General features: G+C 44.7%; 2 protein-coding genes across 8 annotated transcripts in view; both read right to left on the reverse strand.

The window, feature by feature from the left end:
• The window catches only part of LOC139749027 (uncharacterized), a 326,169-nt gene extending 312,373 nt beyond the window's left edge, over positions 1–13,796 (reverse strand). For 2 of the 7 annotated variants that reach the window (XM_071662412.1, XM_071662417.1), the window contains exons 1-3: positions 13,539–13,665; positions 12,089–12,242; positions 587–806 (exon numbers count right to left, since the gene is read on the reverse strand). The gene's annotated coding sequence lies outside the window, so the exon portion shown is untranslated. Of the gene's footprint in view, positions 1–586; positions 807–12,088; positions 12,243–12,942; positions 13,018–13,187; positions 13,263–13,538 lie in introns of those variants that run through there. The other 5 variants (XM_071662413.1, XM_071662415.1, XM_071662414.1 and 2 more) reach the window with 5 other exon arrangements.
• A 2,891-nt stretch (positions 13,797–16,687) lies between these two features.
• The window catches only part of LOC139749264 (cell adhesion molecule Dscam2-like), a 468,747-nt gene continuing 460,426 nt past the window's right edge, over positions 16,688–25,008 (reverse strand). The window contains 1 exon segment of the mRNA XM_071663001.1: positions 16,688–18,254. Within this exon segment, the coding sequence (XP_071519102.1) occupies positions 17,972–18,254 (283 nt within the window). The 3' untranslated portion in view covers positions 16,688–17,971.

Here is a 25,008-nt window from a genome sequence, read left to right on the forward strand (position 1 = left end):
GAAATGCTATACCCAGCAGAAGGAACCGTGAAATGCTATACCCAGCAGAAGGAAAACCGCTGAAATGCTATACCCAGCAGGAGAACCGCTGAAATGTTATACCAGCAGCAGAAGGAACCGCTGAAATGCTATACCCAGCAGGATGGAACCGCTTTTTTTGTTTTATTTTGTTTTTTTAGACTATACAAGAGACACTATAACAAGATAGGAAAGGGTTAAGTGATCCATTAAATCAGTTCATATATCAAGACTTCAATAGATAGATACAGAAATTGATGCTTTCCCTTCTACATCTAAGCAACGGTCTTTCAGATTATACGAGACGGAAGATCAGAATATATACGAATACGTGTATCTAACGTGACGACACATGTTAATGATGATCACTAGACAATAAAAAAAAAGAGGAGACAGTGCTGGAAGCATGACACACCACCGTTCACTCCAGCACATCAACCCTGTTCAGTTTCAGTGTCGACATAGTATCCTGAAGAAGGGGAAATGACCTCACAATACAGCGAGGTGTCTGCATTATGTCGTATCTCATTATTGAAAGAAGAAAGAGAGGTTTCAAAGTAATTCTCACCTCTTTTTACATCCTGTTGCCACAGCGAGAACTGCAACGGGTCATCTTCCTCCTTCTCCTCCTCCTCCTTCTCTTCTTCCTCCTCCTCCTCCTCCTCCTCCTCTTCCTCCTCCTACATCTGTCGGAGAACACACGAGTCTTGACACTGTGGCCGAGTGATGTCTGGTTGACCAATGACCCTTTCTTTGTTCTGGAGTTCGGTACATCTGTCGTGTGGCGCCTGCAGAGCCAAATACCTGTTTAACTCTAATGAATAACCTTGTATACCAGTGTAAGTACCTCCGCTTCTCGCTATGTGTATATAATTGAACAATTTAAATAACAGCATCATTAAAATTTTGATGAACGCTTATGACCTGTATCTGAATCATTAATGGTACTAATTAGCCATTCAAAATCGAATTTTCCGAGCTGTATGTATGACATTAGCGTCAAAGAATACACATTCGTGAAGCCAAAATGTGGTTGGTGTAGTGAAATGGAAAAAATACGAATTAAAAGAAATTCCTTTCCCTTTCGACACTTCAGCAGAGATACCCACCCTTGTGATTTAATGATGCAGCGAAGAGACCCACCTCATTAAAAGTTAGTGGAAACACCGGTTTACTCGCTGAAAACCGACGCCAATCTGAATTGCCAACAAGAACTACATGTTCTATACCAATGCCACCGGTCATGCAATCTTGCAGTAATAGAAGTAAGTACTTTATCTTAGCGTGGCCTGCAACACTTGCAATACACGGATGAACTTTAAGATTGCCAGCTTTCTGGCTTCAGTGTCAGTTCTGGGGTATAATTGTTGTCGTGTTGATACAACCAGTTACCAGCTAATTGTGGTGGTGGCCGTGCCTCGATCGTCAAGGTGTTTGAATCATACTTTCGAGAGGCAAGTGTGTCAATATAAAAGTTTAAGTGATGTTGAAAGTGTAAGTGTTTTGGATAAGTAGAAGCTATAACAAGGTTAACGGGGGCCCCTATGAAGTTACTTTTTGAGATAACACTTATAAAAAAACGGGGGATATACATTTATATGTTATTCATTTATTACACTTAGTCGCCGTCTCCCGCGCTAGCGAGGTAGGGCAAGGAAACAGACGAAATAAAGGCCCAACCCACCCGCTCACATACACATGTATATACATAAACGCCCTTACACTCACATATACATACCTTTACATCCCTATACATAAATTTAGGAAAAATATAGAGACTCCTAAACAGAGAGAGAGAGAGAGAGAGAGAGAGAGAGAGAGAGAGAGAGAGAGAGAGAGAGAGAGAGAGAGAGAATGGACTTATGGGAAGCCAAGGTCCTGGACGAGGATTATAGAAGATTGCTCGAGACAGCGAGAGGATTTCGTGAGGAGCGTGTCGGAGGCGGTGAAGGGTGTGCCTGATGTCCAAGTAAGGTTTTGACACCGACAGAGTCGCGTCACTCTCACTCTACACCGCGAGGTCACCGTGGTTCCGTTGGTCACCATAGCCGTATAGCGCTGGGTCACTGCGATTGCTTAAACGCTAGGTCACCAGGTCTGGACCATGGTGGGGTCACTACTGTTATCCAGGGTCAGGTCACCACGACAGATACATTGTTATCACAGGGCTGGTGAGGGACGCGTGTCTCCTGTGAATATAGATGGCACCAGAGGACCAGGTAGGGACCAGAAGTGCCTTTAAGTGTTCTATGACGTTGGTAATGTCGATCTTATGGCCCTACGCCGCAGTGTTGGTTCTCTCTCTCTCTCTCTTTCTCTCTCTTTCACAGCTATTGCTCCAGTTCCTCTTCCCGAGAAATGGTTGCGTATACGCCCCCGCTATAAGCTGAGCTACGCCATACACGGCTCAAGGTTGGGTCGCTGGGATATATGTTCTCAGAACACTGAGCTCTGGAGCTGGCATGTTTACTTTCTCACGTCTTTCCAAACATCTATGTTTTCCACTGCCTTAATGACCTAGATTCTTCTTCTTGCTTTTTCCCTCTTTCTTGCTTTTTCCCTCTTTCTTGTCTATTTTCTCTCCTTTTTTTTTTTTTTTTTGAACTTGTTATACTTTATTTAAGGCAGAGTCTCGTCGAAGACTATATATAGTCTATAGACGGAGCCTTCGACACGGGTATAAAAGAATCCGATTCTTAAGTGAATACTTTAATCTATAAACATTCTATGACCTCTTTGGACTTCCCAAATTCTGTATATAAACTTCATACTATCACGATCATGTCAGAACACAATAGAAAAAAAAAAACACGAAATGATTTTTCAACATCAAAAAACCAGAACAAGAAAAAAAACGAAAAAAAAAAAAAAAACGCGTAACCTCGACCTAAACCCTCGTTATTTGCACTTTTACACTAACGCTGCCTCAGGTTTCGTACGGGGGCGAAATTCGGAACCAAAACAAAAATGACTAAATGGTATACACGGTGGAGAGGCTTGGCTGACGTCAGCAAATCATTCCTATCAGTTAAGCGACGTGAAAAAGACCAGAGAGCCAGACATTCCCCCAGTCGAAACCATCCTCCAGATTCTCAACTCTTTATAGCCAGCGGCGGCAGCAGCAGCAGGAGGAACCGCTGAAATGTTATACCCAGCAGCAGAAGGAACCGCTGAAATGCTATACCCAGCAGGAGGAACCTCTGAAATGCTATACCCAGCAGGAGGAACCGCTGAAATGCTATACCCAGCAGCAGAAGGAACCGCTGAAATGCTATACCCAGCAGAAGGAACCGCTGAAATGCTATACCCAGCAGCAGAAGGAACCGCTGAAATGCTATACCCAGCAGGAGGAACCGCTGAAATGTTATAACCAGCAGCAGCAGGAGCAGGAGGAGGAACCGCTGAAATGCTATACCCAGCAGCAGGAGGAACCGCTGAAATGATGGCTTCATCAGTTCTGGTCGTTCGTGACACACTACAATGACGCAGGCCTCGCTCATAGTTGCCCATACCCCAAAAAGAAAAGTATGAAATCTGACCTATTTGTTCACCGGAGTGGATGGTTGAACCAGATGTGAGAGCAAGACTCCACACGACATCGATCATGGATGTGGACACGGTGAGGTTGAGGGACGGGTTGGTTGGTCGGTTATATGAACTTTAGGTCTATCGAGTAAACTAGGTCATTAAAGCCGTCAAGTTATAACGAAAACCAGAAAAATAAAATAGTCCTTCATACGTTCTTCAGGTGTCAGAAGACGTATGTATATATATATATATATATATATATATATATATATATATATATATATATATATATATATATATATATATATATATATATATATATATATATATACATATACATATATATATATCTATATACACGCCTCTCTAACACGCCACAGGAGGCAGTCAAGTCTTCCTATGCTGTCATTTATGATCATTTCATTTATTTTCAGAAGCAAAGGATGGAAAATGGGAGCTCAAGATGGTGAGGTGAGCGAGTGGCCTCATGGCTGTGTATGGGTCTTGCTTGATGTGGCACTTTGTGTGTGTGTATGCGTGTGTGTGTGTGTGTGTGTGTGAGAGAGAGAGAGAGAGAGAAGAGAGAGAGAGAGAGAGAGAGAGAGAGAGAGCGAGAGAGAGAGAGGTGTAAAGGAAACATGCCTACATTTATTCTCTTACCCTTCCATCACGTTCTATGAGCTTATAGAACACATACCAAAAAAAAAAAAAAAACATTTCGTAACGTTTGATCGATAGAGAGAGAGAAACGTTTCGATGCTCAGGATAAGAACGTTTTACTCTAGATTGTCTTAATGTAGTTCACCGTGGCTCACTTCCATCATTCAAACTACAATTTCCACTCACGCAGGAAACACGTAAATGCACACGGTCGTGTGTGCCTCTGAGGTGATCCCAAGTGGTTTCGGATTATCCCAAGTGTCGTCCCGAGGGTGACCTCAGGGACGACAGGTTGCTTCCAGGCGAGGTCATATGAGGTCCAAGAGGTCACACAGGTGGTCTCAGGCAACATGTGACCCCAGAGGTCACACAGGTGGTCTCAGGCAACAGGTGACCCCAGAGGTCACACAGGTGGTCCCAGGCAACAGGTGACCCCAGAGGTCACACAGGTGGTCCCAGGCAACAGGTGACCCCAGAGGTCACACAGGTGGTCCCAGGCAACAGGTGACCCCAGAGGTCACACAGGTGGTCCCAGGCAACAGGTGACCCCAGAGGTCACACAGGTGGTCTCAGGCAACAGGTGACCCCAGAGGTCACACAGGTGGTCTCAGGCAACAGGTGATCCCAGAGATCACACAGGTGGTCCCAGGCAACATGTGACCCCAGAGGTCATACACCACCAAAAAGAGTCCCATACCTCAAGACCCCAGGTCATCTTAAGAGTATTGGCTAGTCGTAGAGGTCAAAGTTCACCTGTGGCTTATTTTTCTTTTTCTTTTTTTCATCTCAACTGGAAAATGGCTTCTGGTGACCCCCACCCCACACTGACTACTTGAATGCAGTACAACCAAACTGGGAACTTGAATGCAGCACAGCTGGCATGGGAACTTGAATGCAGCACAGCTGGTATGGGAACTTGAATGCAGCACAGCTGGTATGGGGACTTGAATGCAGCACAGCTGGTATGGGAACTTGAATGCAGCACAGCTGGTATGGGGACTTGAATGCAGCACAGCTGGTATGGGAACTTGAATGCAGCACAGCTGGTATGGGAACTTGAATGCAGCACAGCTGGTATGGGAACTTGAATGCAGCACAGCTGGTATGGGAACTTGAATGCAGCACAGCTGGTATGGGAACTTGAATGCAGCACAGCTGGTATGGGAACTTGAATGCAGTACAGCTGGTATGGGAACTTGAATGCAGTATGAGGGAGATAGAAACCTGAATGCAGCATCACCAGTTTGTAAACATACCAAAACTTTAAGATATTCTGTTTACAAAGAAAATATCCTCAGTTTAACGTACAGTGCCAAATATTTACGTCCGGGCATCACAATATTCATCAACTTTCATCAAATTTGTTTTCTCCACGTTTCTTTTCCCGCCCTTGACTACACCTACAATTTTACTTGACTTGTTCTAAACTACGTACGGATCACGACTGCGCCAAATTTCGTAAAGGACAAGACTACGTACGTATGGCTGCTGGAACAGCCAACACTACGTACTTAACACTATTGTAACGGACAACACTACGCACGTAACACTATTGTAACGGACAACACTACGTACGTAACACTATTGTAACGGACAACACTACGTACGTAACACTATTGTAACGGACAACACTACGTACGTAACACTACTGTAACGGTCAACACCACGTACGTAACACTATTGTAACGGACAACACTACGTACGTAACACTATTGTAACGGACAACACTACGTGCGTAACACTATTGTAACGGACAACACTACGTACGTAACACTATTGTAACGGGCAAACTAGTTCCGGATCACCAATGTCACAGACGACATCACCCACGGACCACCAATGGAGTGGAAGACATATCGCACGGACCACCATTATTACCCACTACGGCAATGTATTCGAACCAGTTCACTTACGGACAGCATTCTGTGCGGACCATCTTGATGTACCATAGCTGCACGAGAGACAGGTGGTGCACCGCAGCTGGTGTAGCGTGCTGCACAGGTGGCATAGTGCGCTGCACAGGTGGTATATAGTGCGCTGAACAGGTGGTATAGTGCGCTGCACAGATGGTATAACGCGCTGCACAGCTGGTGTTGCGTGCTGTACAGGGGGTACAGCACGCTGATCAGCTGGTATAACGTGCTGCACAGCTGGTATTAAGTGCTGCATGATCGTCGTTTGATACGTTGCTGTTCACCTGAACATCTCTGGACGACGGGTCGTTGTTACCACCACCATAACACACACCTTCATCATGTCTCACACCAGTGTTGGTAGGTTCGCTCAACGCCCCTCAGTTCTATAGCTATCATCTACATTTTCTATCTTCTAACTCCAGGGTATACTGCAATAAATCCTTTGATCCATTGTTTAAAGATCCAGTTTACACATCTTCGTTGCAGACGGCGAGAAAGAACCTCGTATATAAAGAGAAATGCCCGGAGAGTAGTTCACACTTTTGATTACATCCTTCTTTCCAGACCTCCTCGTCTTTTTTTAAGGTAGTGTCCTCCTCCTCCTCCTTGAAGACGAATGTATCCTGTGCTGGATACGTATATAAATAACGCTTTGAACCCCCTCGAGGGACAGTCTTTTCTCTCAGCCAGGTCCTCGCCAGCCAGCACTCTTCATATCCTGTCGTGCTCCTCCCTCCGCCCACCAACCAAATTCCTGCTTTCCTCAAGGCACATCTTTCATGTCTGGAAAGATTGCGAGTCTGGCTCCGTCGCAGGCCCACCAGTGAGGCGCCCAGGCTTCCAGATACACGAAAGGAAAAAACACAGATTGAATTATACTACATTTCATATCGACGAAGAATAAAGAAGTACGATCACTTAAGAGGTTATGTGACAGACGATTATGGAAACCAAATCAGCCTTAAGACAGACGTAAACCCCCTGAGTGTGTACAACACCCTTCATGCTGTCGATAGCTTTCGAGACGAGCTGGAAAAACAGGCTTGATCCTGGAACTTAATAGTGATTTACCAGTGATTTTCCAACTGTTCGCAATGTGGTCCCCAACCCATTGTAGGTGCTATGTAGCAGAAGCTGGTATATCTCATATGGGGAAATGATACTCATAAAATAACCAAGAAAAAAAAGATACGTATTCTTCAGTGATCTTGATGAGTGACTTCAGTCACTGTACAGGGCGACCGCAGTCAGCCTCACTCTGTACAAAATGTTAAGATTATTGTATGGATGAGCCTTCTCCTCCTTTCCTACCTATGGTGTTCATCTGCCGTCTCCCATCCCTTCCTACAGAACTCAACAGTACCTGCTTGATTTGGTAACCATCACTCAGGCTGTGGAAACTGGCATGGCATATTATGTTGCCAGGGAGGACATTCATTCTGCTTTTATATCTGCTTGTGGTGTTCGAGCCCACAGCCTACTTCTCCTGGGTGCTTCTGTCTCCGGCTATTTCACTCCCCGAGTATTCCATGGTCACTCCTCTCCCCCAGCAGTGGCTCGTCAATGATTTCCTCAAGTTTTCGGTCACTCGCGAGTGAGAAGAGAGTCTCGCGTGAATTTCCTGAAGTGCAAGTACAGGAATATTCCACTCAGCACCTCATTAAAGCTTATCCCTCCATATATCTAATCAGGATCATTAAGCTGTCTGTGTTAATCACTCTCTTTCCCATTAGACGGTGATTAAACGAGCCATTATCCCCATTACCTTTGCATTTTGATTAGACGACCAATTACCTCTTCTCTGTCTTCTCATTCTTTTCCATTTCTTATAAATCCTTTTGGAAAGATTGTAAATAAGTCTACTTATTAAGGCGAGTTTTGATTCTAATCTTAAAGTTTCGGATCCATTCCAGTCGCCACAAATCGAGCTGCATTTGTGTATATTATTCCAGACTGAATTCCTTGTTGTTTAGATTGTCTGGTCCGCCTCTGCTGCTGCTACAGGTGTGGTCTTTCTCAGTTTCGTCCGTTTTCTTCCAACTTTCTGACGAAATCCTTGCTGGCTCCTGTGCTGTCTGGTCCTTCTTGATGCAGCTGGAGTTTCATGGTCTCCAAGATTTACTGCCTCGTCTCAGTACAGTAATGGTCTCTTCTTTCTTTTTTTTTCTTTCTTTCTTTACTGTATTCAGAAGCAAGCTTTTAACAGTCGACATTTCTTTACATTATATTTTCCACTTCTTGAACCTTTGTCTGTCGAAACCCTTTCAACCATTTCTTTTCCCTTCAAAATTTCTTATAGCCTATATTCATCTGCAAGTCCTCCAAATCCTCATTCTAATCTATTCTTGTTCACGATAATGTCATCTTTACATCGTATATTCAAGTTTATCATATCATACATATATCTGAACCAAATCGTTATATCTGTGTGAACCAAATTGTTAATCATTACATAAAGTCAATTGTTTCTCTTGTTCTCAGCAGCTCCTTCATTGGTGAAAGGAATTCTGTCCTGACGTCCTGCATTGGTTCTGCCTTATAGGAGTCTACAGGATCCCAGACACCAGCCTCCTCAGAGCTCTCCGCCAGAGGGCAAGTCACAGACTCTGTTCTACACCACGACACACCACCTCCGTCAGATGGCGAGGCCCGGATCTGTCGCACACGAACCACGTCGCCAGGAGGTGGGGGCAAGTTGCAAATGTCTAGTTCACATCAGCCAACAGACACACACACACACACACACACACACACACACACACACACACACACACATAACCTTCTTCAGGAGATGAGTTCGTCTGTCCTTAACACACACCCACCACCAAACCACACCACCACAGTCATTCTCCGTCAAGGGTTGGGGTCGATATCATGGTGTGTGTGTGTGTGTGTGTGTGTGTGTGTGTACACTAACCAACTTTCGTGCGGTGTCATCTGCACAATACCTTCCCCTAAACACACACACACACACACACACACACACACTCCACGATGGAAAACACGGTACGATATTTTAACATTTTGTTTACACTTTTCCGTTTTATTCTTTGCCACTGAAAAAAAAAGACACACACAGCAACAAAGCCAGATATTTACTCCACTTTGGAAAAAATCAAACATTGACATTAGAATCAGGCAGATAATATTCTGGATTGCAAAGTTTACTACTTTTAAACAAAAGGATTTTTTCCCCTCAATGTGGCACAAAGGTGTTTAAAAAAAGGTGTCCAAGTTAAAAATTGGCTTACGTATAATACACAGAGAATTTTATACCAAGGTTAAGCTTAACTTTTGATTTGGAATGAAACTCTGCGATTTGTTAAAATGTGTTGAAACGTTTCGTTGTGATTAGGTCTATTTGTTTTGTTTTTTGTTTGTTTTGAACGAGGCTTAGCAAGGATTGACCGCTTGTTCCTGCTGCAGATGACGGGCTGGGTGGTGTTGGGGTTGGGGGGGATGGATGTCTTGCCACAGCAAATTTCTATTTCACTGTACAGCAACAAGTGTGTGTGTGTGTGTGTGTGTGTGTGTGTGTGTGTGTGTGTGTGTGTTTATTCAAGTACGTATGTATTTCTGTCCGTCTCCCTCTGTGTGTGTGTGTGTGTGTGTGTGTGTGTGTGTTTATTCAAGTATGTATGTATGTTTGTCAGTCTCTCTCTCTCTCTCTCTCTCTCTCTCTCTCTCTCTCTCTCTCTCTCTCTGTGTGTGTGTGTGTGTGTGTGTGTGTGTGTGTGTGTGTGTGTGTGTGTGTGCAGCGGTTAGTCTGTGTTTAGTATGTGTTTGTTTGTGTGGCCAGCCAGTCCCTGTTTGTGAAAGAGAAAACACGTGCTTGTTTGAGCATCAGCAAAGACACTGTCGTTTCTTTGTTCCAGCATCGGTTGTGTGTGAGAGTCGTCTTTTCACCGGTAGGGATGTGTTTGTTTACTTAGTCTCATGTGTGTGTGTGTGTTTGTTGTCTCTGGAGAAGGCATGGGCTTGCGTATAGATTAAATAAGTACGAACAATTTTGTGAAAAAGGTAAGACTTGTATGATACTGGTGGAAGTATCCGTTTGTATATTCAAAGGTCAATAATTGCTTGTTTGTGCAGTAAAAAAAAAGGTGCGTGTGTGTGTGTGTATGTCTTCTGAGCAACAGGGATGCGATGCTACGTAGGCAGACGACCGTAAGCAGTAGTGCAAGTGTAGAGTGGTGTAGAGCAGCGACTACGACTACGACAATGGTTGAGAGCCACTGACAAGCCCCGTACAAGGGTCGTGGACAGTCTGTGTACAGCCGTGAGGTGTGCGTGTCCCGAGAGTGTCCTGTGTCATGTCGAACGTGGCGAAGACCTACATTAGATGCCACGCCTGCGGCTGGAGGATCGGTCGTTCACGATGCTCCAAAGGGGCCGATCAAAGTCATTTCATAGAACATGGGACACACACACACACACACACACACACACACACACACACACAGAGCCAGTCAAGACAGCATCAACAAAGCTGTTGTTACCGGGTGTCGGCAGCACACGGGGGGGAAGAGGGTCGGTCTTTCTTTCACAAAAGTTATCAATTTCGTCTCTATGGTCGTGCCATACAAGACTGATGTTTCTCGCTACCATCACAGAGGCTTGGCAGATTGTTCCCACGACGTGCTATGGCGTGGAAATCCAAACTATTATTACGCCATCTACGCTCCATAGGGCGTGATGAGTGCGTCGTGTTATTCCCTCGTATATAAGGATTTATTCCCATCCCGCCATACTGGGGAAATTCATAAGGTTGTGAGGGCGGGGCAATTGGGATTTGAACTAGGCACACGACCCCTGACAAACTGCAGCCATCATTTACTGTGTGTTGTCTCCTCTGCTACATCCACACGACGGAGGAATACACCTCCTCACCTCTCAACCATCTCATCAACGAGTTAGGGATCAAATTAGTGGTAGGTGGAGATCCAGACGAAACAAGACCCCAGGAGCCTGAAGGAACGTCTGCATTTACCACAAGTAGATTTTCCCCCCCTCTCACACAGCCTGGACGCTCTTGATCTTACGTGTTCACTAATATGGCTCAACTGTACCTACCTACCTACCTACCTACCTACCTACCACCCCAGCCAATAGAACTCATCACTCGCAGTACACACGTATCCACGTAAGGTTATCTGCACCCTCGAGAACAACCCAAACATCTGGGGCAGAGTGTCAAAACACACACAAGCTGGTTTACACGAGTAAGAGAGACAACAGGAGTGGGATGATCATATCAACACAGTCAACGTCACGGAAGACCTACCATCGCTTCCCAACCGAAAGTTTTGAACGTCCACACCCAGCGGAGGTGCCCCTGGATCGCACGCCTCATTAAGAAGTGAATGCAGCAACGAGACTGGGTGGGGGCCTTCACCTCACCGACATCAGCCTAAACAAGACCTTCAGTATGAAAGGAATTCCAGTCGTCTGCGTGGCAAAGATTTTAGAATCTTTTGCGAAGAAAGTTCATTACCAGACTACCAAAGGATCATGTGTATATGCGACGAGTGGTGTATATGGTCTTACAATTATCTTGAACACCTCGCGGGTGATTATAAGTTGCTGACCGTCTTAAATGACCCTGACAGAAGGTGGGGCTAAAAGCCAACTACCCAACCAATCGTAACTTCTTAACAACATCCGAGACAGTCCACCATCGGCAAATGGTATGAAATAAAGAGAAATTATGAAAGTTTGAACGGGTATCTTTTTTTTTTCTCCCCTCTCCTTCGGCAAATACCGTTTCCAGCGAAGACGTTTGGTTCACGCCCTACCGTGACACAACCTGCCTACCCCAGCTGACCATCCAGGTCCAACACCCTGAGAGTCGGCAACATGAATCTGAAATCTACACATGGTTACACAGCTTCACGGTACATCGCTCCACTACACCCACCGACTCGTGCATGAACCGAAGAAAAAAATAAAATGCTCAACACACTGACCTTTTCGACTAGCTCTCTCCAGGCATCACGTCCACGCCTTCTGACACTTCGGAGGAAAAGAACTTTCTGGCATTTGAACAGGACTCCCATTTTCTTTAGAGGTAGACTTGGTTATTCGTGTGATACACGGCTTCCCTACATTACCTGGATGTTCCTGTAACACCAAGTACGTGTTGAATTGTGGGAATACTGAGTCATCAGAGAGTGGATGGGACACTTCATAAAAATTTCAGGAAGGATAAGAAAGAAATTGAGGTGTTATGATGTTATTTAAGTGGGATGTGACTGACCCAGCTGGGATATTCTAATGAATTAGTTACTTAGGTGAATCTTAGGAATCCTTTAATGGATCTAGGGCAGACTGCTTAAAGTTATACGCTTAACGCATCAAGGGTAAGATGGGTTCCTCTGGCGCTTCGGAGGTCCTCAATGAGGCTGTACTCCTTTCCGTTCGCTAACTGTACTACAGACTCGTCCACGGCGATGATGTAGACAGCATACATAAGTTTAAGAAGTTGCATAATACTAGAGAATGTTTAAAAGACTGGGGCCTCACAAGTGTAAGACTCCCTCCCCGTACAGTACGGGTAAGTAATAAACACACACACTGGATTAGCCTGGCGTGTATGTGTGTGTGAATACATATATAGGAATAAAGACGTGGTACATATAAACAAAGTTAGGGGGACGGGTCAACAAGAGTGTAAAACTCGCTCCCCGTAACACACAAATGGTAATCATGACAATAGTAATTACACACACACCAATAGGGCCCCTACACCCCCCCAGCAGGATTCTGTGACCCCCTACGTTATTCTTCCACTTCACCATCAACACCCTAATCACACACGCACCTTCCCACGAGGCCTTAGGTGCTGCTCTACCACGACACCATGAAAATCCTCACGTCCCCATACACCACACAAAGCATTATACCTCCACACATTAACAGAATCCCCAGTTGTACAAATACGATCACACTGGCAACCCACCACACGGTATATATATACATAGAATATAAGAACCTCATAATATGTATCATAACCAGTGAATGCAGATACTCGTATTAAATGATATAAAGGCAATTTAGCCACGAAACCAGTTTGAGAGCTGGCAATGCCGCATGAAGACGTCCGAACACATCAACCCTCCTCACCCAACACCACCTCGGTCCTCACTGGTCACTGCTGTATCTTGGTACTTACGTTCTGGTCGTTGTTTACCAACAAACAACCTGATACTGATGGCTTATTTACAGAAATAGTGGACTGTCATCTGTCCAACGTTGTACCTATCAGTTTCGTATCGTAACCTAAACCATATCTAGTATTTAGAACATAGCCACAATACAGTGGTATGGTAATTGCTGTAACTACCTAGCCTCAACCAGCCTTCACTCCCTTAGATATCATCTCTACATGAGTATTGGTTGTCTAGTTGACGTACGTACCTGGTAGGGAGGCAGAAGGTGAACTGGCACAGTCTAGATGCATATTATCCACTCGTCGATGGCTGTTGGGATTCAAATAACCTTCCAAGCATCGAAACCCGAACTACACTGAGGTTGTTACCTGCTATTTATGAACCGTACGTTGACCACATCGGCTACTGATGTAGATATGCTGTATGATGCCACGTACGATGACCCAAACATACGATAAGGACGTCTTGGCCAGAGGAGGGTACACTGTGACCGACCTTACGATAGGTATATGCCATGACGAAGTGATCTGAGTGACAGGGGAATTAGGGTTGATGTGTTCGGCCAGGTGGCCCTGGCTTCGCACACAGCCATAGCACATTTATGCAGCATTACCAACTCCTAGTGTTGGTCGCTTAACTACTGACAGAATACTGTCCCAAATATACCTGGGACAGATGTTTTATGTTTACAATTTATCAATGTCACAGAGTGACTATGTCTGGGAACGTGCCTGTTTCTGTGTTACTGTTCGTATTTCGACATAACTCCGCTGCTGCAAATATACGGATAATGCCTTTATCTAATTACGAATATCCTGAGTACGTGGTAATCAATTTATATTTACTCTCCGATATTCTATCTATAGTCAAGATTCGTCGGTATGATTCTGAATCACCCTGTATATAAATGTTTTATCTACGTACCTCATTCCTTGACAATATGGCTCCTACGATTTTCACAAGCGTACACAGTGATTTTACTCCTTTTTCTAAAGGTATCCATGTTGACTCCAGGTGTTCAAATCCTCCATATTCTATCCTTAAAACTCCCATGTTTCAGCTGCAGGATTACTGTTGTATTTCTGAATTCATTGCATCACTCTAAGTTAAAAGGACAATAAAGAACTTAAATAATTATATGCTTTATTGACTTTTATACATAACATATAAATTTACTGGACACATTATTTTTTTTTGTGATGGATAATTATTACTTGACAGAGCCTCATAAGGTTCATACAAATGGAATGTAACATAAACATCTATCACAGTTTTAAAGACTTTACACATCGAAGCATTATTATCTTTATGAAACATTACGTCTAAAACATTAAAATCTACAATGATTAACAACAGTAAGGTATCTTTGGTTAATAATTCTTGATGATATGAACCTGTAAATTTAAAGGTTAAACGTTTTGTAACATATACATGACAAATTCATTGTGAACCAATTGATTCGAAGCAGCGTCGATACTTATTGCGTACGTCAGGCTCTTCAAGTTGCCATTAGTTGCAAAGTACAACGTTTAAGGAAGTTTGTTTAAGTTCTGACTTCATGTAGGACGCATTGGCCCCTTAGAGAAATATGCTTCAGCCTCAGAGAGTCGAAGCCGAAGGATCTTGGAGATGAGTCCTCCCAAGTTTACGGCCCAGCGGTTCAGACGTGTCGAAACTGTTTTGTGAGCTAATGAACACTCCGCTTCTCGGAAGTCTCTTCACTTCGACGCTTCTTGCGTTTGCTGTCGGGATGCAATGCTTCCAGGAGCACACTCTACTGGTTGGAGAGTCAAGCAAAGGCGAGTCCCATATCAAGAAAGTAAAATAAGAATAAAATATAACGACCTCCAGTTGAGGGTCTTAAACAGAGCCACCCAAATGAGGCCCCTGAAACAGAGCCACCCAAATGAGGCCCCTGAAACAGAGCCACCCAAATGAGGCCCCTGAAACAGAGCCACCCAAATGAGGCCCCTGAAACAGAGCCACCCAAATGAGGCCACTGAAACAGAGCCACCCAAATGAGGCCACTGAAACAGAGCCACCCAAATGAGGCCACTGAAACAGAGCCACCCAAATGAGGGCCCTGAAACAGAGCCACCCAAATGAAGACCCTAAAACAGAGCCACCCAAATGAGGGCCGAAAAAGAGAGCCATCCAAACAGGCCCCTGAAACAGAGCCACCCAAATGGGGCCTTAAAACAGAGCCACCCAAATGGGGCCCCTGAAACAGACCCATCCACGCACCGTTGTACCACTAAGCAACCCCATTTTCTCACTCCTTTACCACTGTGTGTCCTCAGGAGAACCCTGATCCGAAAATCCGTCTTTCTTAAAACCTTTTGAATCCCCCAGATGCTTAATAGGAATTTCGAAGGACTGAAGGATTATACCCGGATATTGCTGAAACTGTGAGGAAGAAGAAGAAAAAAAAAAAAGAGAGTTGGGAGAGCCTTTTTTCTTCCCCCGCTAATTATGAACGTTCTTAACGCCAATGAACGTTTGCCACGGGGGAGCTGGACGTCACTTTAAGACCCCTCTGGCGAACGCGCTTGCCTTACGTATTACGTGGCGGCGGCTCACTGTGTGACGCCGTTGTGCCGACGGCGACGTAGACTCAAAATTCGACTCTCTCTCGATTGCGAAAACAGGTGATAGAATCCGGTTGCCTACCACCTCCTTTCGTACCCAGAAAAAGAAAATAGGAAAAAGAAATTAGAGTAATCTGTCTCTTACAATATTCAACTACGCATTGGAGCACCAGGGTTACAGATGATGAGTTCAGTACTGGATACTGAACTCTATTATTTGGTCTTCATTACTGGAGACCAAATATAAACCAAGTGGGTGTGTTGATAAAGCCGATGACACGAGATTAGAAAACTGATAAAGGCAAACCAATACCAATGAAGAAAAGTGTCCAATTCGCATAAGCTGGTCTTACTGATATATATATATATATATATATATATATATATATATATATATATATATATATATATATATATATATATATATTATTTTATTTATTTTGCTTTGTCGCTGTCTCCCGCGTTAGCGAGGTAGCGATATATATATATATATATATATATATATATATATATATATATATATATATATATATATATATACCACAGTTTCGGAGAATATTTTTCCCACCTTTTAAACATTTAAATTTCCCGTACATCACCTTCGCAAAGTGGGTTTAGGCTCTCATATATACGAGGATGAAAAGATATGGGGAAAAAAAATAGATAGGATGTTTGATCGAACCACTGCGAAATAGTTATCATTTTTCCTTCCCTTTTCTTCGCTACAGGTAAAGTAAATGGGTCGCTGCTGACGTTCAAAACAATGAGACAGACTCGAAATACAAATATTTTCGCAGTTCGTCGTGGCTTCTTTTTTTTTTTTTTTTCCACTCCACGTGAGAACAACCGAAGCGACGTTGCCTTACGAAATCTCAGGTACACTTCTCGTCTCTTGTAATTCCGGACTTGGCAAACTTTTCGTCGACTTGGATCATTTAGAAAACCACATGGGAAATGCCGTTTTCTGTGGGAGGGGGTATAACTCCAAGGGAAACTTTTACAGTTTATCCTGGACAGAAACATCAGGTTTTACGACACCACTTGATGAAACTTGCGCACCTCCTCTCTCTGTTGTGATGAGGGACAAGTCTGCCAGTTCCTGCGGCTTCCGTATATATATATATATATATATATATATATATATATATATATATATATATATATATATATATATATATATATATATATTACATATGTAGCATCTACCCCTTCCACAGGGGAAGGAGTGCAACACTTGGCCAACGCTCAGGACTCCTCCAGCACCTGCCCCACACGTACGCACAAACACACAGCAGGATGGGCCCAGCACTGGGTCAACACATCATAAAGTCATCCAATGCTTGTCCCCCGTACACACACACACGCACGCAGTCGCAGAACTCAAAACATCTGGCTCTCACAGAGTATAAAAGCTCAAATACTTGATGCTCAGAAAGGGAGAGCTTTCTCTCTCTCTCTTTCTCTCTCTGTCTCACCTGACCTTCGCACAGCGGGAGATCGAGCACATATCTTCACAAAAGGAGACCTCTGGTAGTTTCCTTACGAAGATCTCTCTAATACTTGGCCCTCTTCGCATCATTAGGGCTCTGGTACGTGGCTCTCCCACGACAAGAAAGCCCCATTCCACCGACAGAAGGGGCGCCTTATCTCTTCCTCGCCGCACAACAGGAGGACCCAGACACCACTCGGCCCTCTCAAATATACGATCTTATCACAGCATGAAAGTTTCTAAACACTTTTCCATACATTGCTTGAAGGGAAAGACTCCAAGTATTTGCTCGTCTATCATTTCACACAGCTCCTGTACTTTATCACACACTAGAGGCATTCATTGCAATGGAACTCCGGCCCCTTGTCCACACAAAAGCACAAGGGGTTCATCCAGTCAGCCCTCAAGCACTTGAAAGCTCTGGCTGGCACTTGGTGCTTTACGGAGTTCAATTAACTCTAGCACTTCACAAACACCGTAAGACATTATCTTTCTTTTTTTTCCATAAATCTGGATCTCCAGCCGGGAGAGAGTGTTCCAAAGACTTGACATACTCACACGAACATTAGATCTCCGTCACTCTTTTTATAGCAGTCTTGGTCCTCAGACGGCGATGGAGTAGTCGAGCATTCGACCCTTGAACTTGGCGTCGCTGTAACGTCGAGGAGGAGGCAAGATGTCGCGGTCACACTCGGCCTCGCTCACCTCCGGAGGCTCCTTGTTGTGGCCTCTTGGGTTGGGGCGCCCTGAGACCTGGACGGCCCCGGGGTACGACGGAGGGAGGGCGGCAGGAGGCGGGGCCGACGCCGCTGCCGCCGCCGCCGACGCCGACGCTGACGGGGCCGCCGCCGCTGCATTCGCGTCGCCCTCCGCGATCACACGAGACCTGTGGAGGAGGGAGGGGTTTGAACCTAGGTCCTCACCACCCCATGGGACTCGTCAGTACATCTGTCTCTGTCAATACACACTACAACTCTACGTTATTGGTCAGGAACGGCTAAAGAGAGTGCACAAGAAGCGGGAGTGTGAGTGGGGGGCCTTACAGAAATCGGATGATAACATGAAAACGGGAAACATTCAGAGAAAACACTTACCAGTGTAGAGGCAACATGCACGTAACACACGAGGTGGGGGTGGAGAAAAATCCATCTCACGGACAGTGAACACTGAAAGCTGAGCATCCATTCAAAGCAGATGTCGCAAATGCTATATTTATGTTGGTGATTATCACATCCTGTGGGAGGGAAGGATACGAGAGGAAGGGACGTGGAAAGGACACGGAACAACGGCGTATAGGAAGGAGAGAGAGAGAGAGAGAGAGAGAGAGAGAGAGAGAGAGAGAGAGAGAGAGAGAGAGAGAGAGAGAGAGAGAGAGAGAGGGAAAGGAGAGACAGAACGTGGGAGAAATGACGAAAATTGAGGAGATTAGAAAATTAAAGGCTTTCCCTGGCTGGCTGGCTGACTGCTGGAGATGACACCTGTTCACTTGGCACACAAAGGAATATACAAACAGCTACACACCTCTGGGTCACTTTCCAGGCTCTATATTAAAACGAAAGAAGTAAAAAAGAGATCAGATCAAAGGTAGATATTCGCGCGGTAGAGACAGAGAAGAGCAAACAGATGACCTGAGGGGAAATACCTGTAAAGTTATGAGGAACTAAGTTGGCGCAAATAATGTAAGTCGTGCACTTGAAGTAATGTTCAAGGGTGTTCTTACAGTAACTCGTCTCTGATGTTGCTTTCAATGGTTTCATTTTCGTATCCTTTAGTCGCCCTGCTACCTCATGTTCCCGATGGTGACCTCTCATATTCACATACTTCGATGTCTTCAACTTTCACTGACCCGGTCACATGCACGTCCCTGATTTCGCCTGATTATATATATATATATATATATATATATATATATATATATATATATATATATATATATATATATATATATATATATATATATATTTGAGGATGGGGTCATCTCATCCTTGAGTCATCAAAGCTCTTGATACGAAACATCACAGACGTTTTTAATCACAGGAAGTAATGCCAGGAGTTAATAACAACTGATCCAGTAAAAGAGGAGTTTTTTTGAAAACAGTGTTCCTCACCTGGGGGGATGAGGAGGAGGAGGCGGTAGATGGCTCTGGGCCATAGATCAAAGGACGACTCTAGCAGCTCTGAAGAGCGCCAAACAAAAGCCTCGGACACCTGTGTACTAAGCCTGTACTTTGCACCTTCTCCCGCGTTCAAGGCGAGCTGCTCTCCCCCCTACACCATTGTACTTTTATAAGTTCCGAGTTTTCTGGAGACAAGAGAGCGGCTATATAGGCCAGTGCACCTTCCAAACCCTCTTATCGGGATTGGATACCAAGAGGAGTACACCATGTACCACAGATTACAACCCTTCTCATCTAGTATCTTATCTTCATTCATATCTACCACGAACTTTGGAATATGTTACTCTCCTTCAGCAGACATACGCATCATCTGATCATCAAGTCTTCATATATACCTTTCCCATGGAGTGGCAGACATATCAGTTTACGTGATCTCTGCGCACAAGTCCTCTCTCCTCTCATAAGCCAAGCCACTACGACAGGTAATCGAAGCTTTGGTACCAACGTCTCCCGGGGATACCAGTGAAATAACACTATCCCACCCCAAGAAAAGCGAATCATAGGCGCCAGTGCGATAACATCCTATGTGAACACTGCTGAGGCACATGGTCCAGAGGGACAACACCTGGAGGAAAGTAACCATCGTGGCAACCACCAGGAGGACCCAGGGCGGCGCCCTGTGACAGCCTTGGGACAGACCTGGTTAATCGAATAACCATAACAACGGAAGGCAGAACCTCAGATGTGGAATGACGTCTACAGTGAGGTGATCCCCATTGGCAGCAGGGACGCGTCATCGGGAGGATCACACACACACACACACACACACACACACACACACACACACACACAGAAGCACGCACGAGACCCAGGCCTCGTCAGAGGCCCTGTGTCCCAGTGGGGGAAAACAAGTGAGTGAGGAGAGTCTCGAGATAAAGCGAGACGGCAGACAAGGTGCTGATGAGGCGACAAGACACGTACTCACACACGGGCCGTGAGGACACGCCAGGCCACCTCTGCTCTCCACATTGCCTCACAGTTAGCCTGATAAGGCACGAGGCACAGGAACAAAACTCTCTCTCTCTCTCTCTCTCTCTCTCTCTCTCTCTCTCTCTCTCTCTCTCTCTCTCTCTCTCTCTCTCTCTCTCTCTCTCTCTCTCTCTCTCTCTTTTCCTTTCCTCCCTCCCTACCCCATCTCAGCTACATTCCCCAACCATGGGTGTTTGGAAGACCATGAGGCGAGAAGAAAGACAGAGAGAGAGAGAAATGATGGAGAACTTAAAAGTGATATGGAAAAAGGTCGATTCTGAGCACTTAGTCAAGTTCGACCTTTAAGCACGACGGGCTTTTGGGCATGGTGATATGGCCTGACCTTAAGGAAGTGGAAAGATAAGGAGAAAAAAAAAAACAAGATATCAAATCAAAGACGAAATGAAACGATGAGCCAAAAGGGACAAAAAGAGGAAAAAAACGTTAGTGAACGGAACTAAAACTTCTGGGAAAGTGAGTTCGAAAATCCTGATGTGAACTGGAAAGAAGGAGGAAGACCTGAGGGTGTGGGTGGGATGGTTAGAACTTACGATCTGAGGAAGGCAAAGCAAGCGAGCAGGAGAGGTGAGAGTGGCAGGACCTTATACAGTCGCTGGTGGCGGGGTGAGCGACGTAAAAAAAAAAAAAAAAAAAAAAAAAATCGACCATTGAGAGAGAGAGAGAGAGAGAGAGAGAGAGAGAGAGAGAGAGAGAGAGAGAGAGAGAGAGAAGAGAGAGAGAGAGAGAGAGAGAGAGAGAGAGAGAGAGAGAGAGAGAGAGAGAGAGAGAGAGAGAGAGAGAGAGAGAGTTTGGCGGTAAAAAACAAAAAAAATTCATAATTTCAGACCTGGGAAACCAAAGGTGGACATAAGGTGAGAACATTTTCCGTTCTCCTTGCCACGGAAAAAAGAAAAAAAAAAAAAAAAAAACGCGATGCAGTTGAGGAGGATACGTGATACGGAGGCGTTTTTCCCACACTGCCATTTAAACGCCCATATGCCAACGTGAGTTTATTTTGGCTGCTAGTTGCACCTACAAGCCTGAGGTCGTGAAAAACGCAGAGCGTTTTTTTTCATTCTTGATTAAAGTTAGAGATTCATTTTTGTTTCTTTTTTTTCTAATTCTTTTTTTTAACGCACTTTTGCCGCTACTCCCGCGTTCAGACTTTTAATCACCAGCCCATATATATATATAGAGATCGTGTCAGAATATGAGGTGTGTGAGAGAGAGAGAGAGAGAGAGAGAGAGAGAGAGAGAGAGAGAGAGAGAGAGAGAGAGAGAGAGAGAGAGAGAGAGAGAGAGAGAGAGAGAGAGAGACGATAAAGTGTGGGCAGACAGAGGGACGCTCACACAGTCTCTGGCTTGGCTGAGGAGATGCAGGCACGAGACAATGACCCGCACTGGTGGCTGGAGGAGGAGGAGGAGGAGGAGGTGGTGCTCGAGTACCTCTCTCACCCCAGCACTCACACCACACACACACACACACACATACATACACACCTATACCCCTCTCCACACACACACACGCACATACACACACACCTATACCCCTCTCCACACACACACTTATACCCCTCTCTCCACACACACACACACACACACACACCTTTACCCCTCTCCACACCCAGAACCCAGGAGAAGCTGTGCCCTAGCCTCACGGGAGCCGCGAGAACAGACGAAAAACAGCTTATTTTGCAAGCTGTATAGAAAGAATTGGGACATCCCAGTTGTCCACTGGAGAAGCGTCTATCTATAACTCTCCTGCGTAGGAGGGAACGTACGCCTGTGGGTGACGCACACTTCCTCAGCGCCGAGTCTAACTGGCGAGGACACTGCCTGGGTGGTGACGCTACGCAAGATCCGTCTGTGAGACGCGTTTCGGTCTGCGGTGAAGAACGTTGACGACCGAGGATCATTCTTATCCTCTAGACGGCGTAGGATAGTCTGAAGGCTGTATATATATATATATATATATATATATATATATATATATATATATATATATATATATATATATATATATATATATCCCTGGGGATAGGGGATTAAGAATACTTCCCACGTATTCCCTGCGTGTCGTAGGCGACTAAAAGGGGAGGGAGCGGGGGGCTGGAAATCCTCCCCTCTCGTTTTTTTTTTTTTTAATTTTCCAAAAGAAGGAACAGAGGGGGCCAGGTGAGGATATTCCAAAAAAGGCCCAGTCCTAAGTTCTTAACGCTACCTCGCCAACGCGGGAAATGGCAAATAGTTTAAAAGAAAAAAAGATATATATATATACAACCGTTCCCCCCCCCCCCCCCCCGCCCCTCCTTGTTACCAGAAAGAAAAGGGTTATCATTATCATCATCAGTACAACCGCAGATTTATATATATATATATATACATATATACACATCGATTTATGCATCTATCTCGCCGAGGCGTGAGCCTGAGGACCGTGACGGCAATAAAGTGCTCTACCCACCACACACCATCGGATTCGGCCTTTGGTGGTGGTCCCCCCCAAACCTCTCTCTCTCTCTCTCTCTCTCTCTCTCTCTCTCTCTCTCTCTCTCTCTCTCTCTCTCTCTCAACCCAACGCCCCCATTCAAGAACTAATGATGGCGGACGCCCGCCTCATAAAAAATTCGAATATATTTCGCACCGAGAATGCCTTTTGTCGACAACCACGATATAATTCCCTTAAGATGAACGATCAACCCTTAAATCGCAAGCTCATCCCACCCCATCTCCCCTCATCCCCCTAAACCTCTCACAACAATGGGGTGAAAATCGTAAAATTTTACGCGAAGAAAAAAGTTTTGTGTATCACCATTGGGCACTTAACCACTATCTGTAAGTTACGAGGAGAGAGTTTGACACTCGTGTTGCCTCCGTCACTTAAACTTGCCCATAAATACCATGTCTTTACTCCAAGGAATGATCACACACACACACACACACACACACACACAGACACACCCCAGCCCAAGCCACGGTATCCATCTATCGATCAGCTCCAAATGGAAGATGAACAGCTGGGTTTGGGTGTAGGCCGACTGCCACGCCTAGGATTCGAGCACATATGGGTCCGACTCCTGGGCTGGCCCGCGCTGCCTCATGGTCAGTAACGCTAACCACCACACCTACTATACATGCTACTACTATACATGCTACTGTAATATATGTTTCATATTTTGATAATGTGACAACCAGGTCTTACTTCATGATTCAAAATGGAAAAAATTGACCTCAGTGCAAAATCTCGACCGATTTTGGGCTTTCCCGAAACCTGGCAGCCCTGAACTTTGACGCTGCTCTTCTCCAAGAAGATATCATCCATCTAATCATATATCTAATGGCCTTCAATCCTCAGTAAACCACAGAATTCATAAACCTTCTAAACATTCGAATAGAATCAGGGAGTCATCGAAGCTGTGAGTTCGTCTTGTGTGTCTCGTGCAAAGAGGAGTGATGAAGGGATAGCTATGCTGCTCATATCCTCTTGTGTCTCCTTGTTGAGGAGTGAGCAAGAGACAGTAAGCTTCCCTTGTGGGCTGTGTTGAGCAAGGTGGGGGATAAGATACAACAGGTGGACGGTATGAGAGTGAGTGGTCAGTGAGTATATGATAGTGGCCAAAAGGAATACGTAATCATCTACATTGACCTCTGGAGTGTAAACCTACAACTGAAAGCTGAAGACGGACGTTACAGCTGCCCATCTTTCAACACAAGAAGGACATTACAGAAGAACACCTTCAGCAGAAGAAGAAGAAGAAGAAGAAGAAGAAGAAGAAGGACTGTGTTACAGCTGAACCTCCTCCGGGTAACGTGAGAGGGTCAAGGCCACTTCCCGAAGTAAACATATTACCAAGGCCATCTGTAAATCCTAACCAGCCATCTGTAAATTCTAACCAAAGTTTCAAATCAAACGGAGAGATTTACAAGAGGTTGGTGTTGAGGGCTGGGGGTAGGGGGGGATATCCAAAGCCTTTGAGATTCATTTAATCAAAAAGTACCTCATTTATTTCCTAGTATAATACAATCCTCAGCCACGCAAGGGACTTATCAACCAAGGATCTAACACTATGGAAAAAAAAAAAGAATATGTGTTCTACGTAAGTGAAAGCTAAAGGTTGCATGTCACATGAAGAGGAACAAACAACTAAATCTGGGTTAATAAGAATTCTCAATATTCTAAATCTAGAGTCACAAGACAGGGATGTGAAGATAGATATATATCTACAAACTCAAGACTCATAAGATGACAAACGTGGTCAAGAACCATCTATAACAAAAAAGGGGGGAGATTTGCCTCTACCAAACCATAGCATCAAACTCCTTTTATTTGACAAGGTGTTCTTTGGTAGCTTTACACACACACACACACACACACACACACACACACACACACACACACGTGTATACTGTTATTCTATGTGTGTTATGGGGAAAGATTCTTATACTTGTATTGCCCCGTCTCTTAACTTTGTATATATATATATATATATATAT

The sequence above is a fragment of the Panulirus ornatus genome, chromosome 6 (assembly GCF_036320965.1).
Source record: "Panulirus ornatus isolate Po-2019 chromosome 6, ASM3632096v1, whole genome shotgun sequence".
Taxonomy (NCBI): Eukaryota; Metazoa; Arthropoda; class Malacostraca; order Decapoda; family Palinuridae; genus Panulirus; species Panulirus ornatus.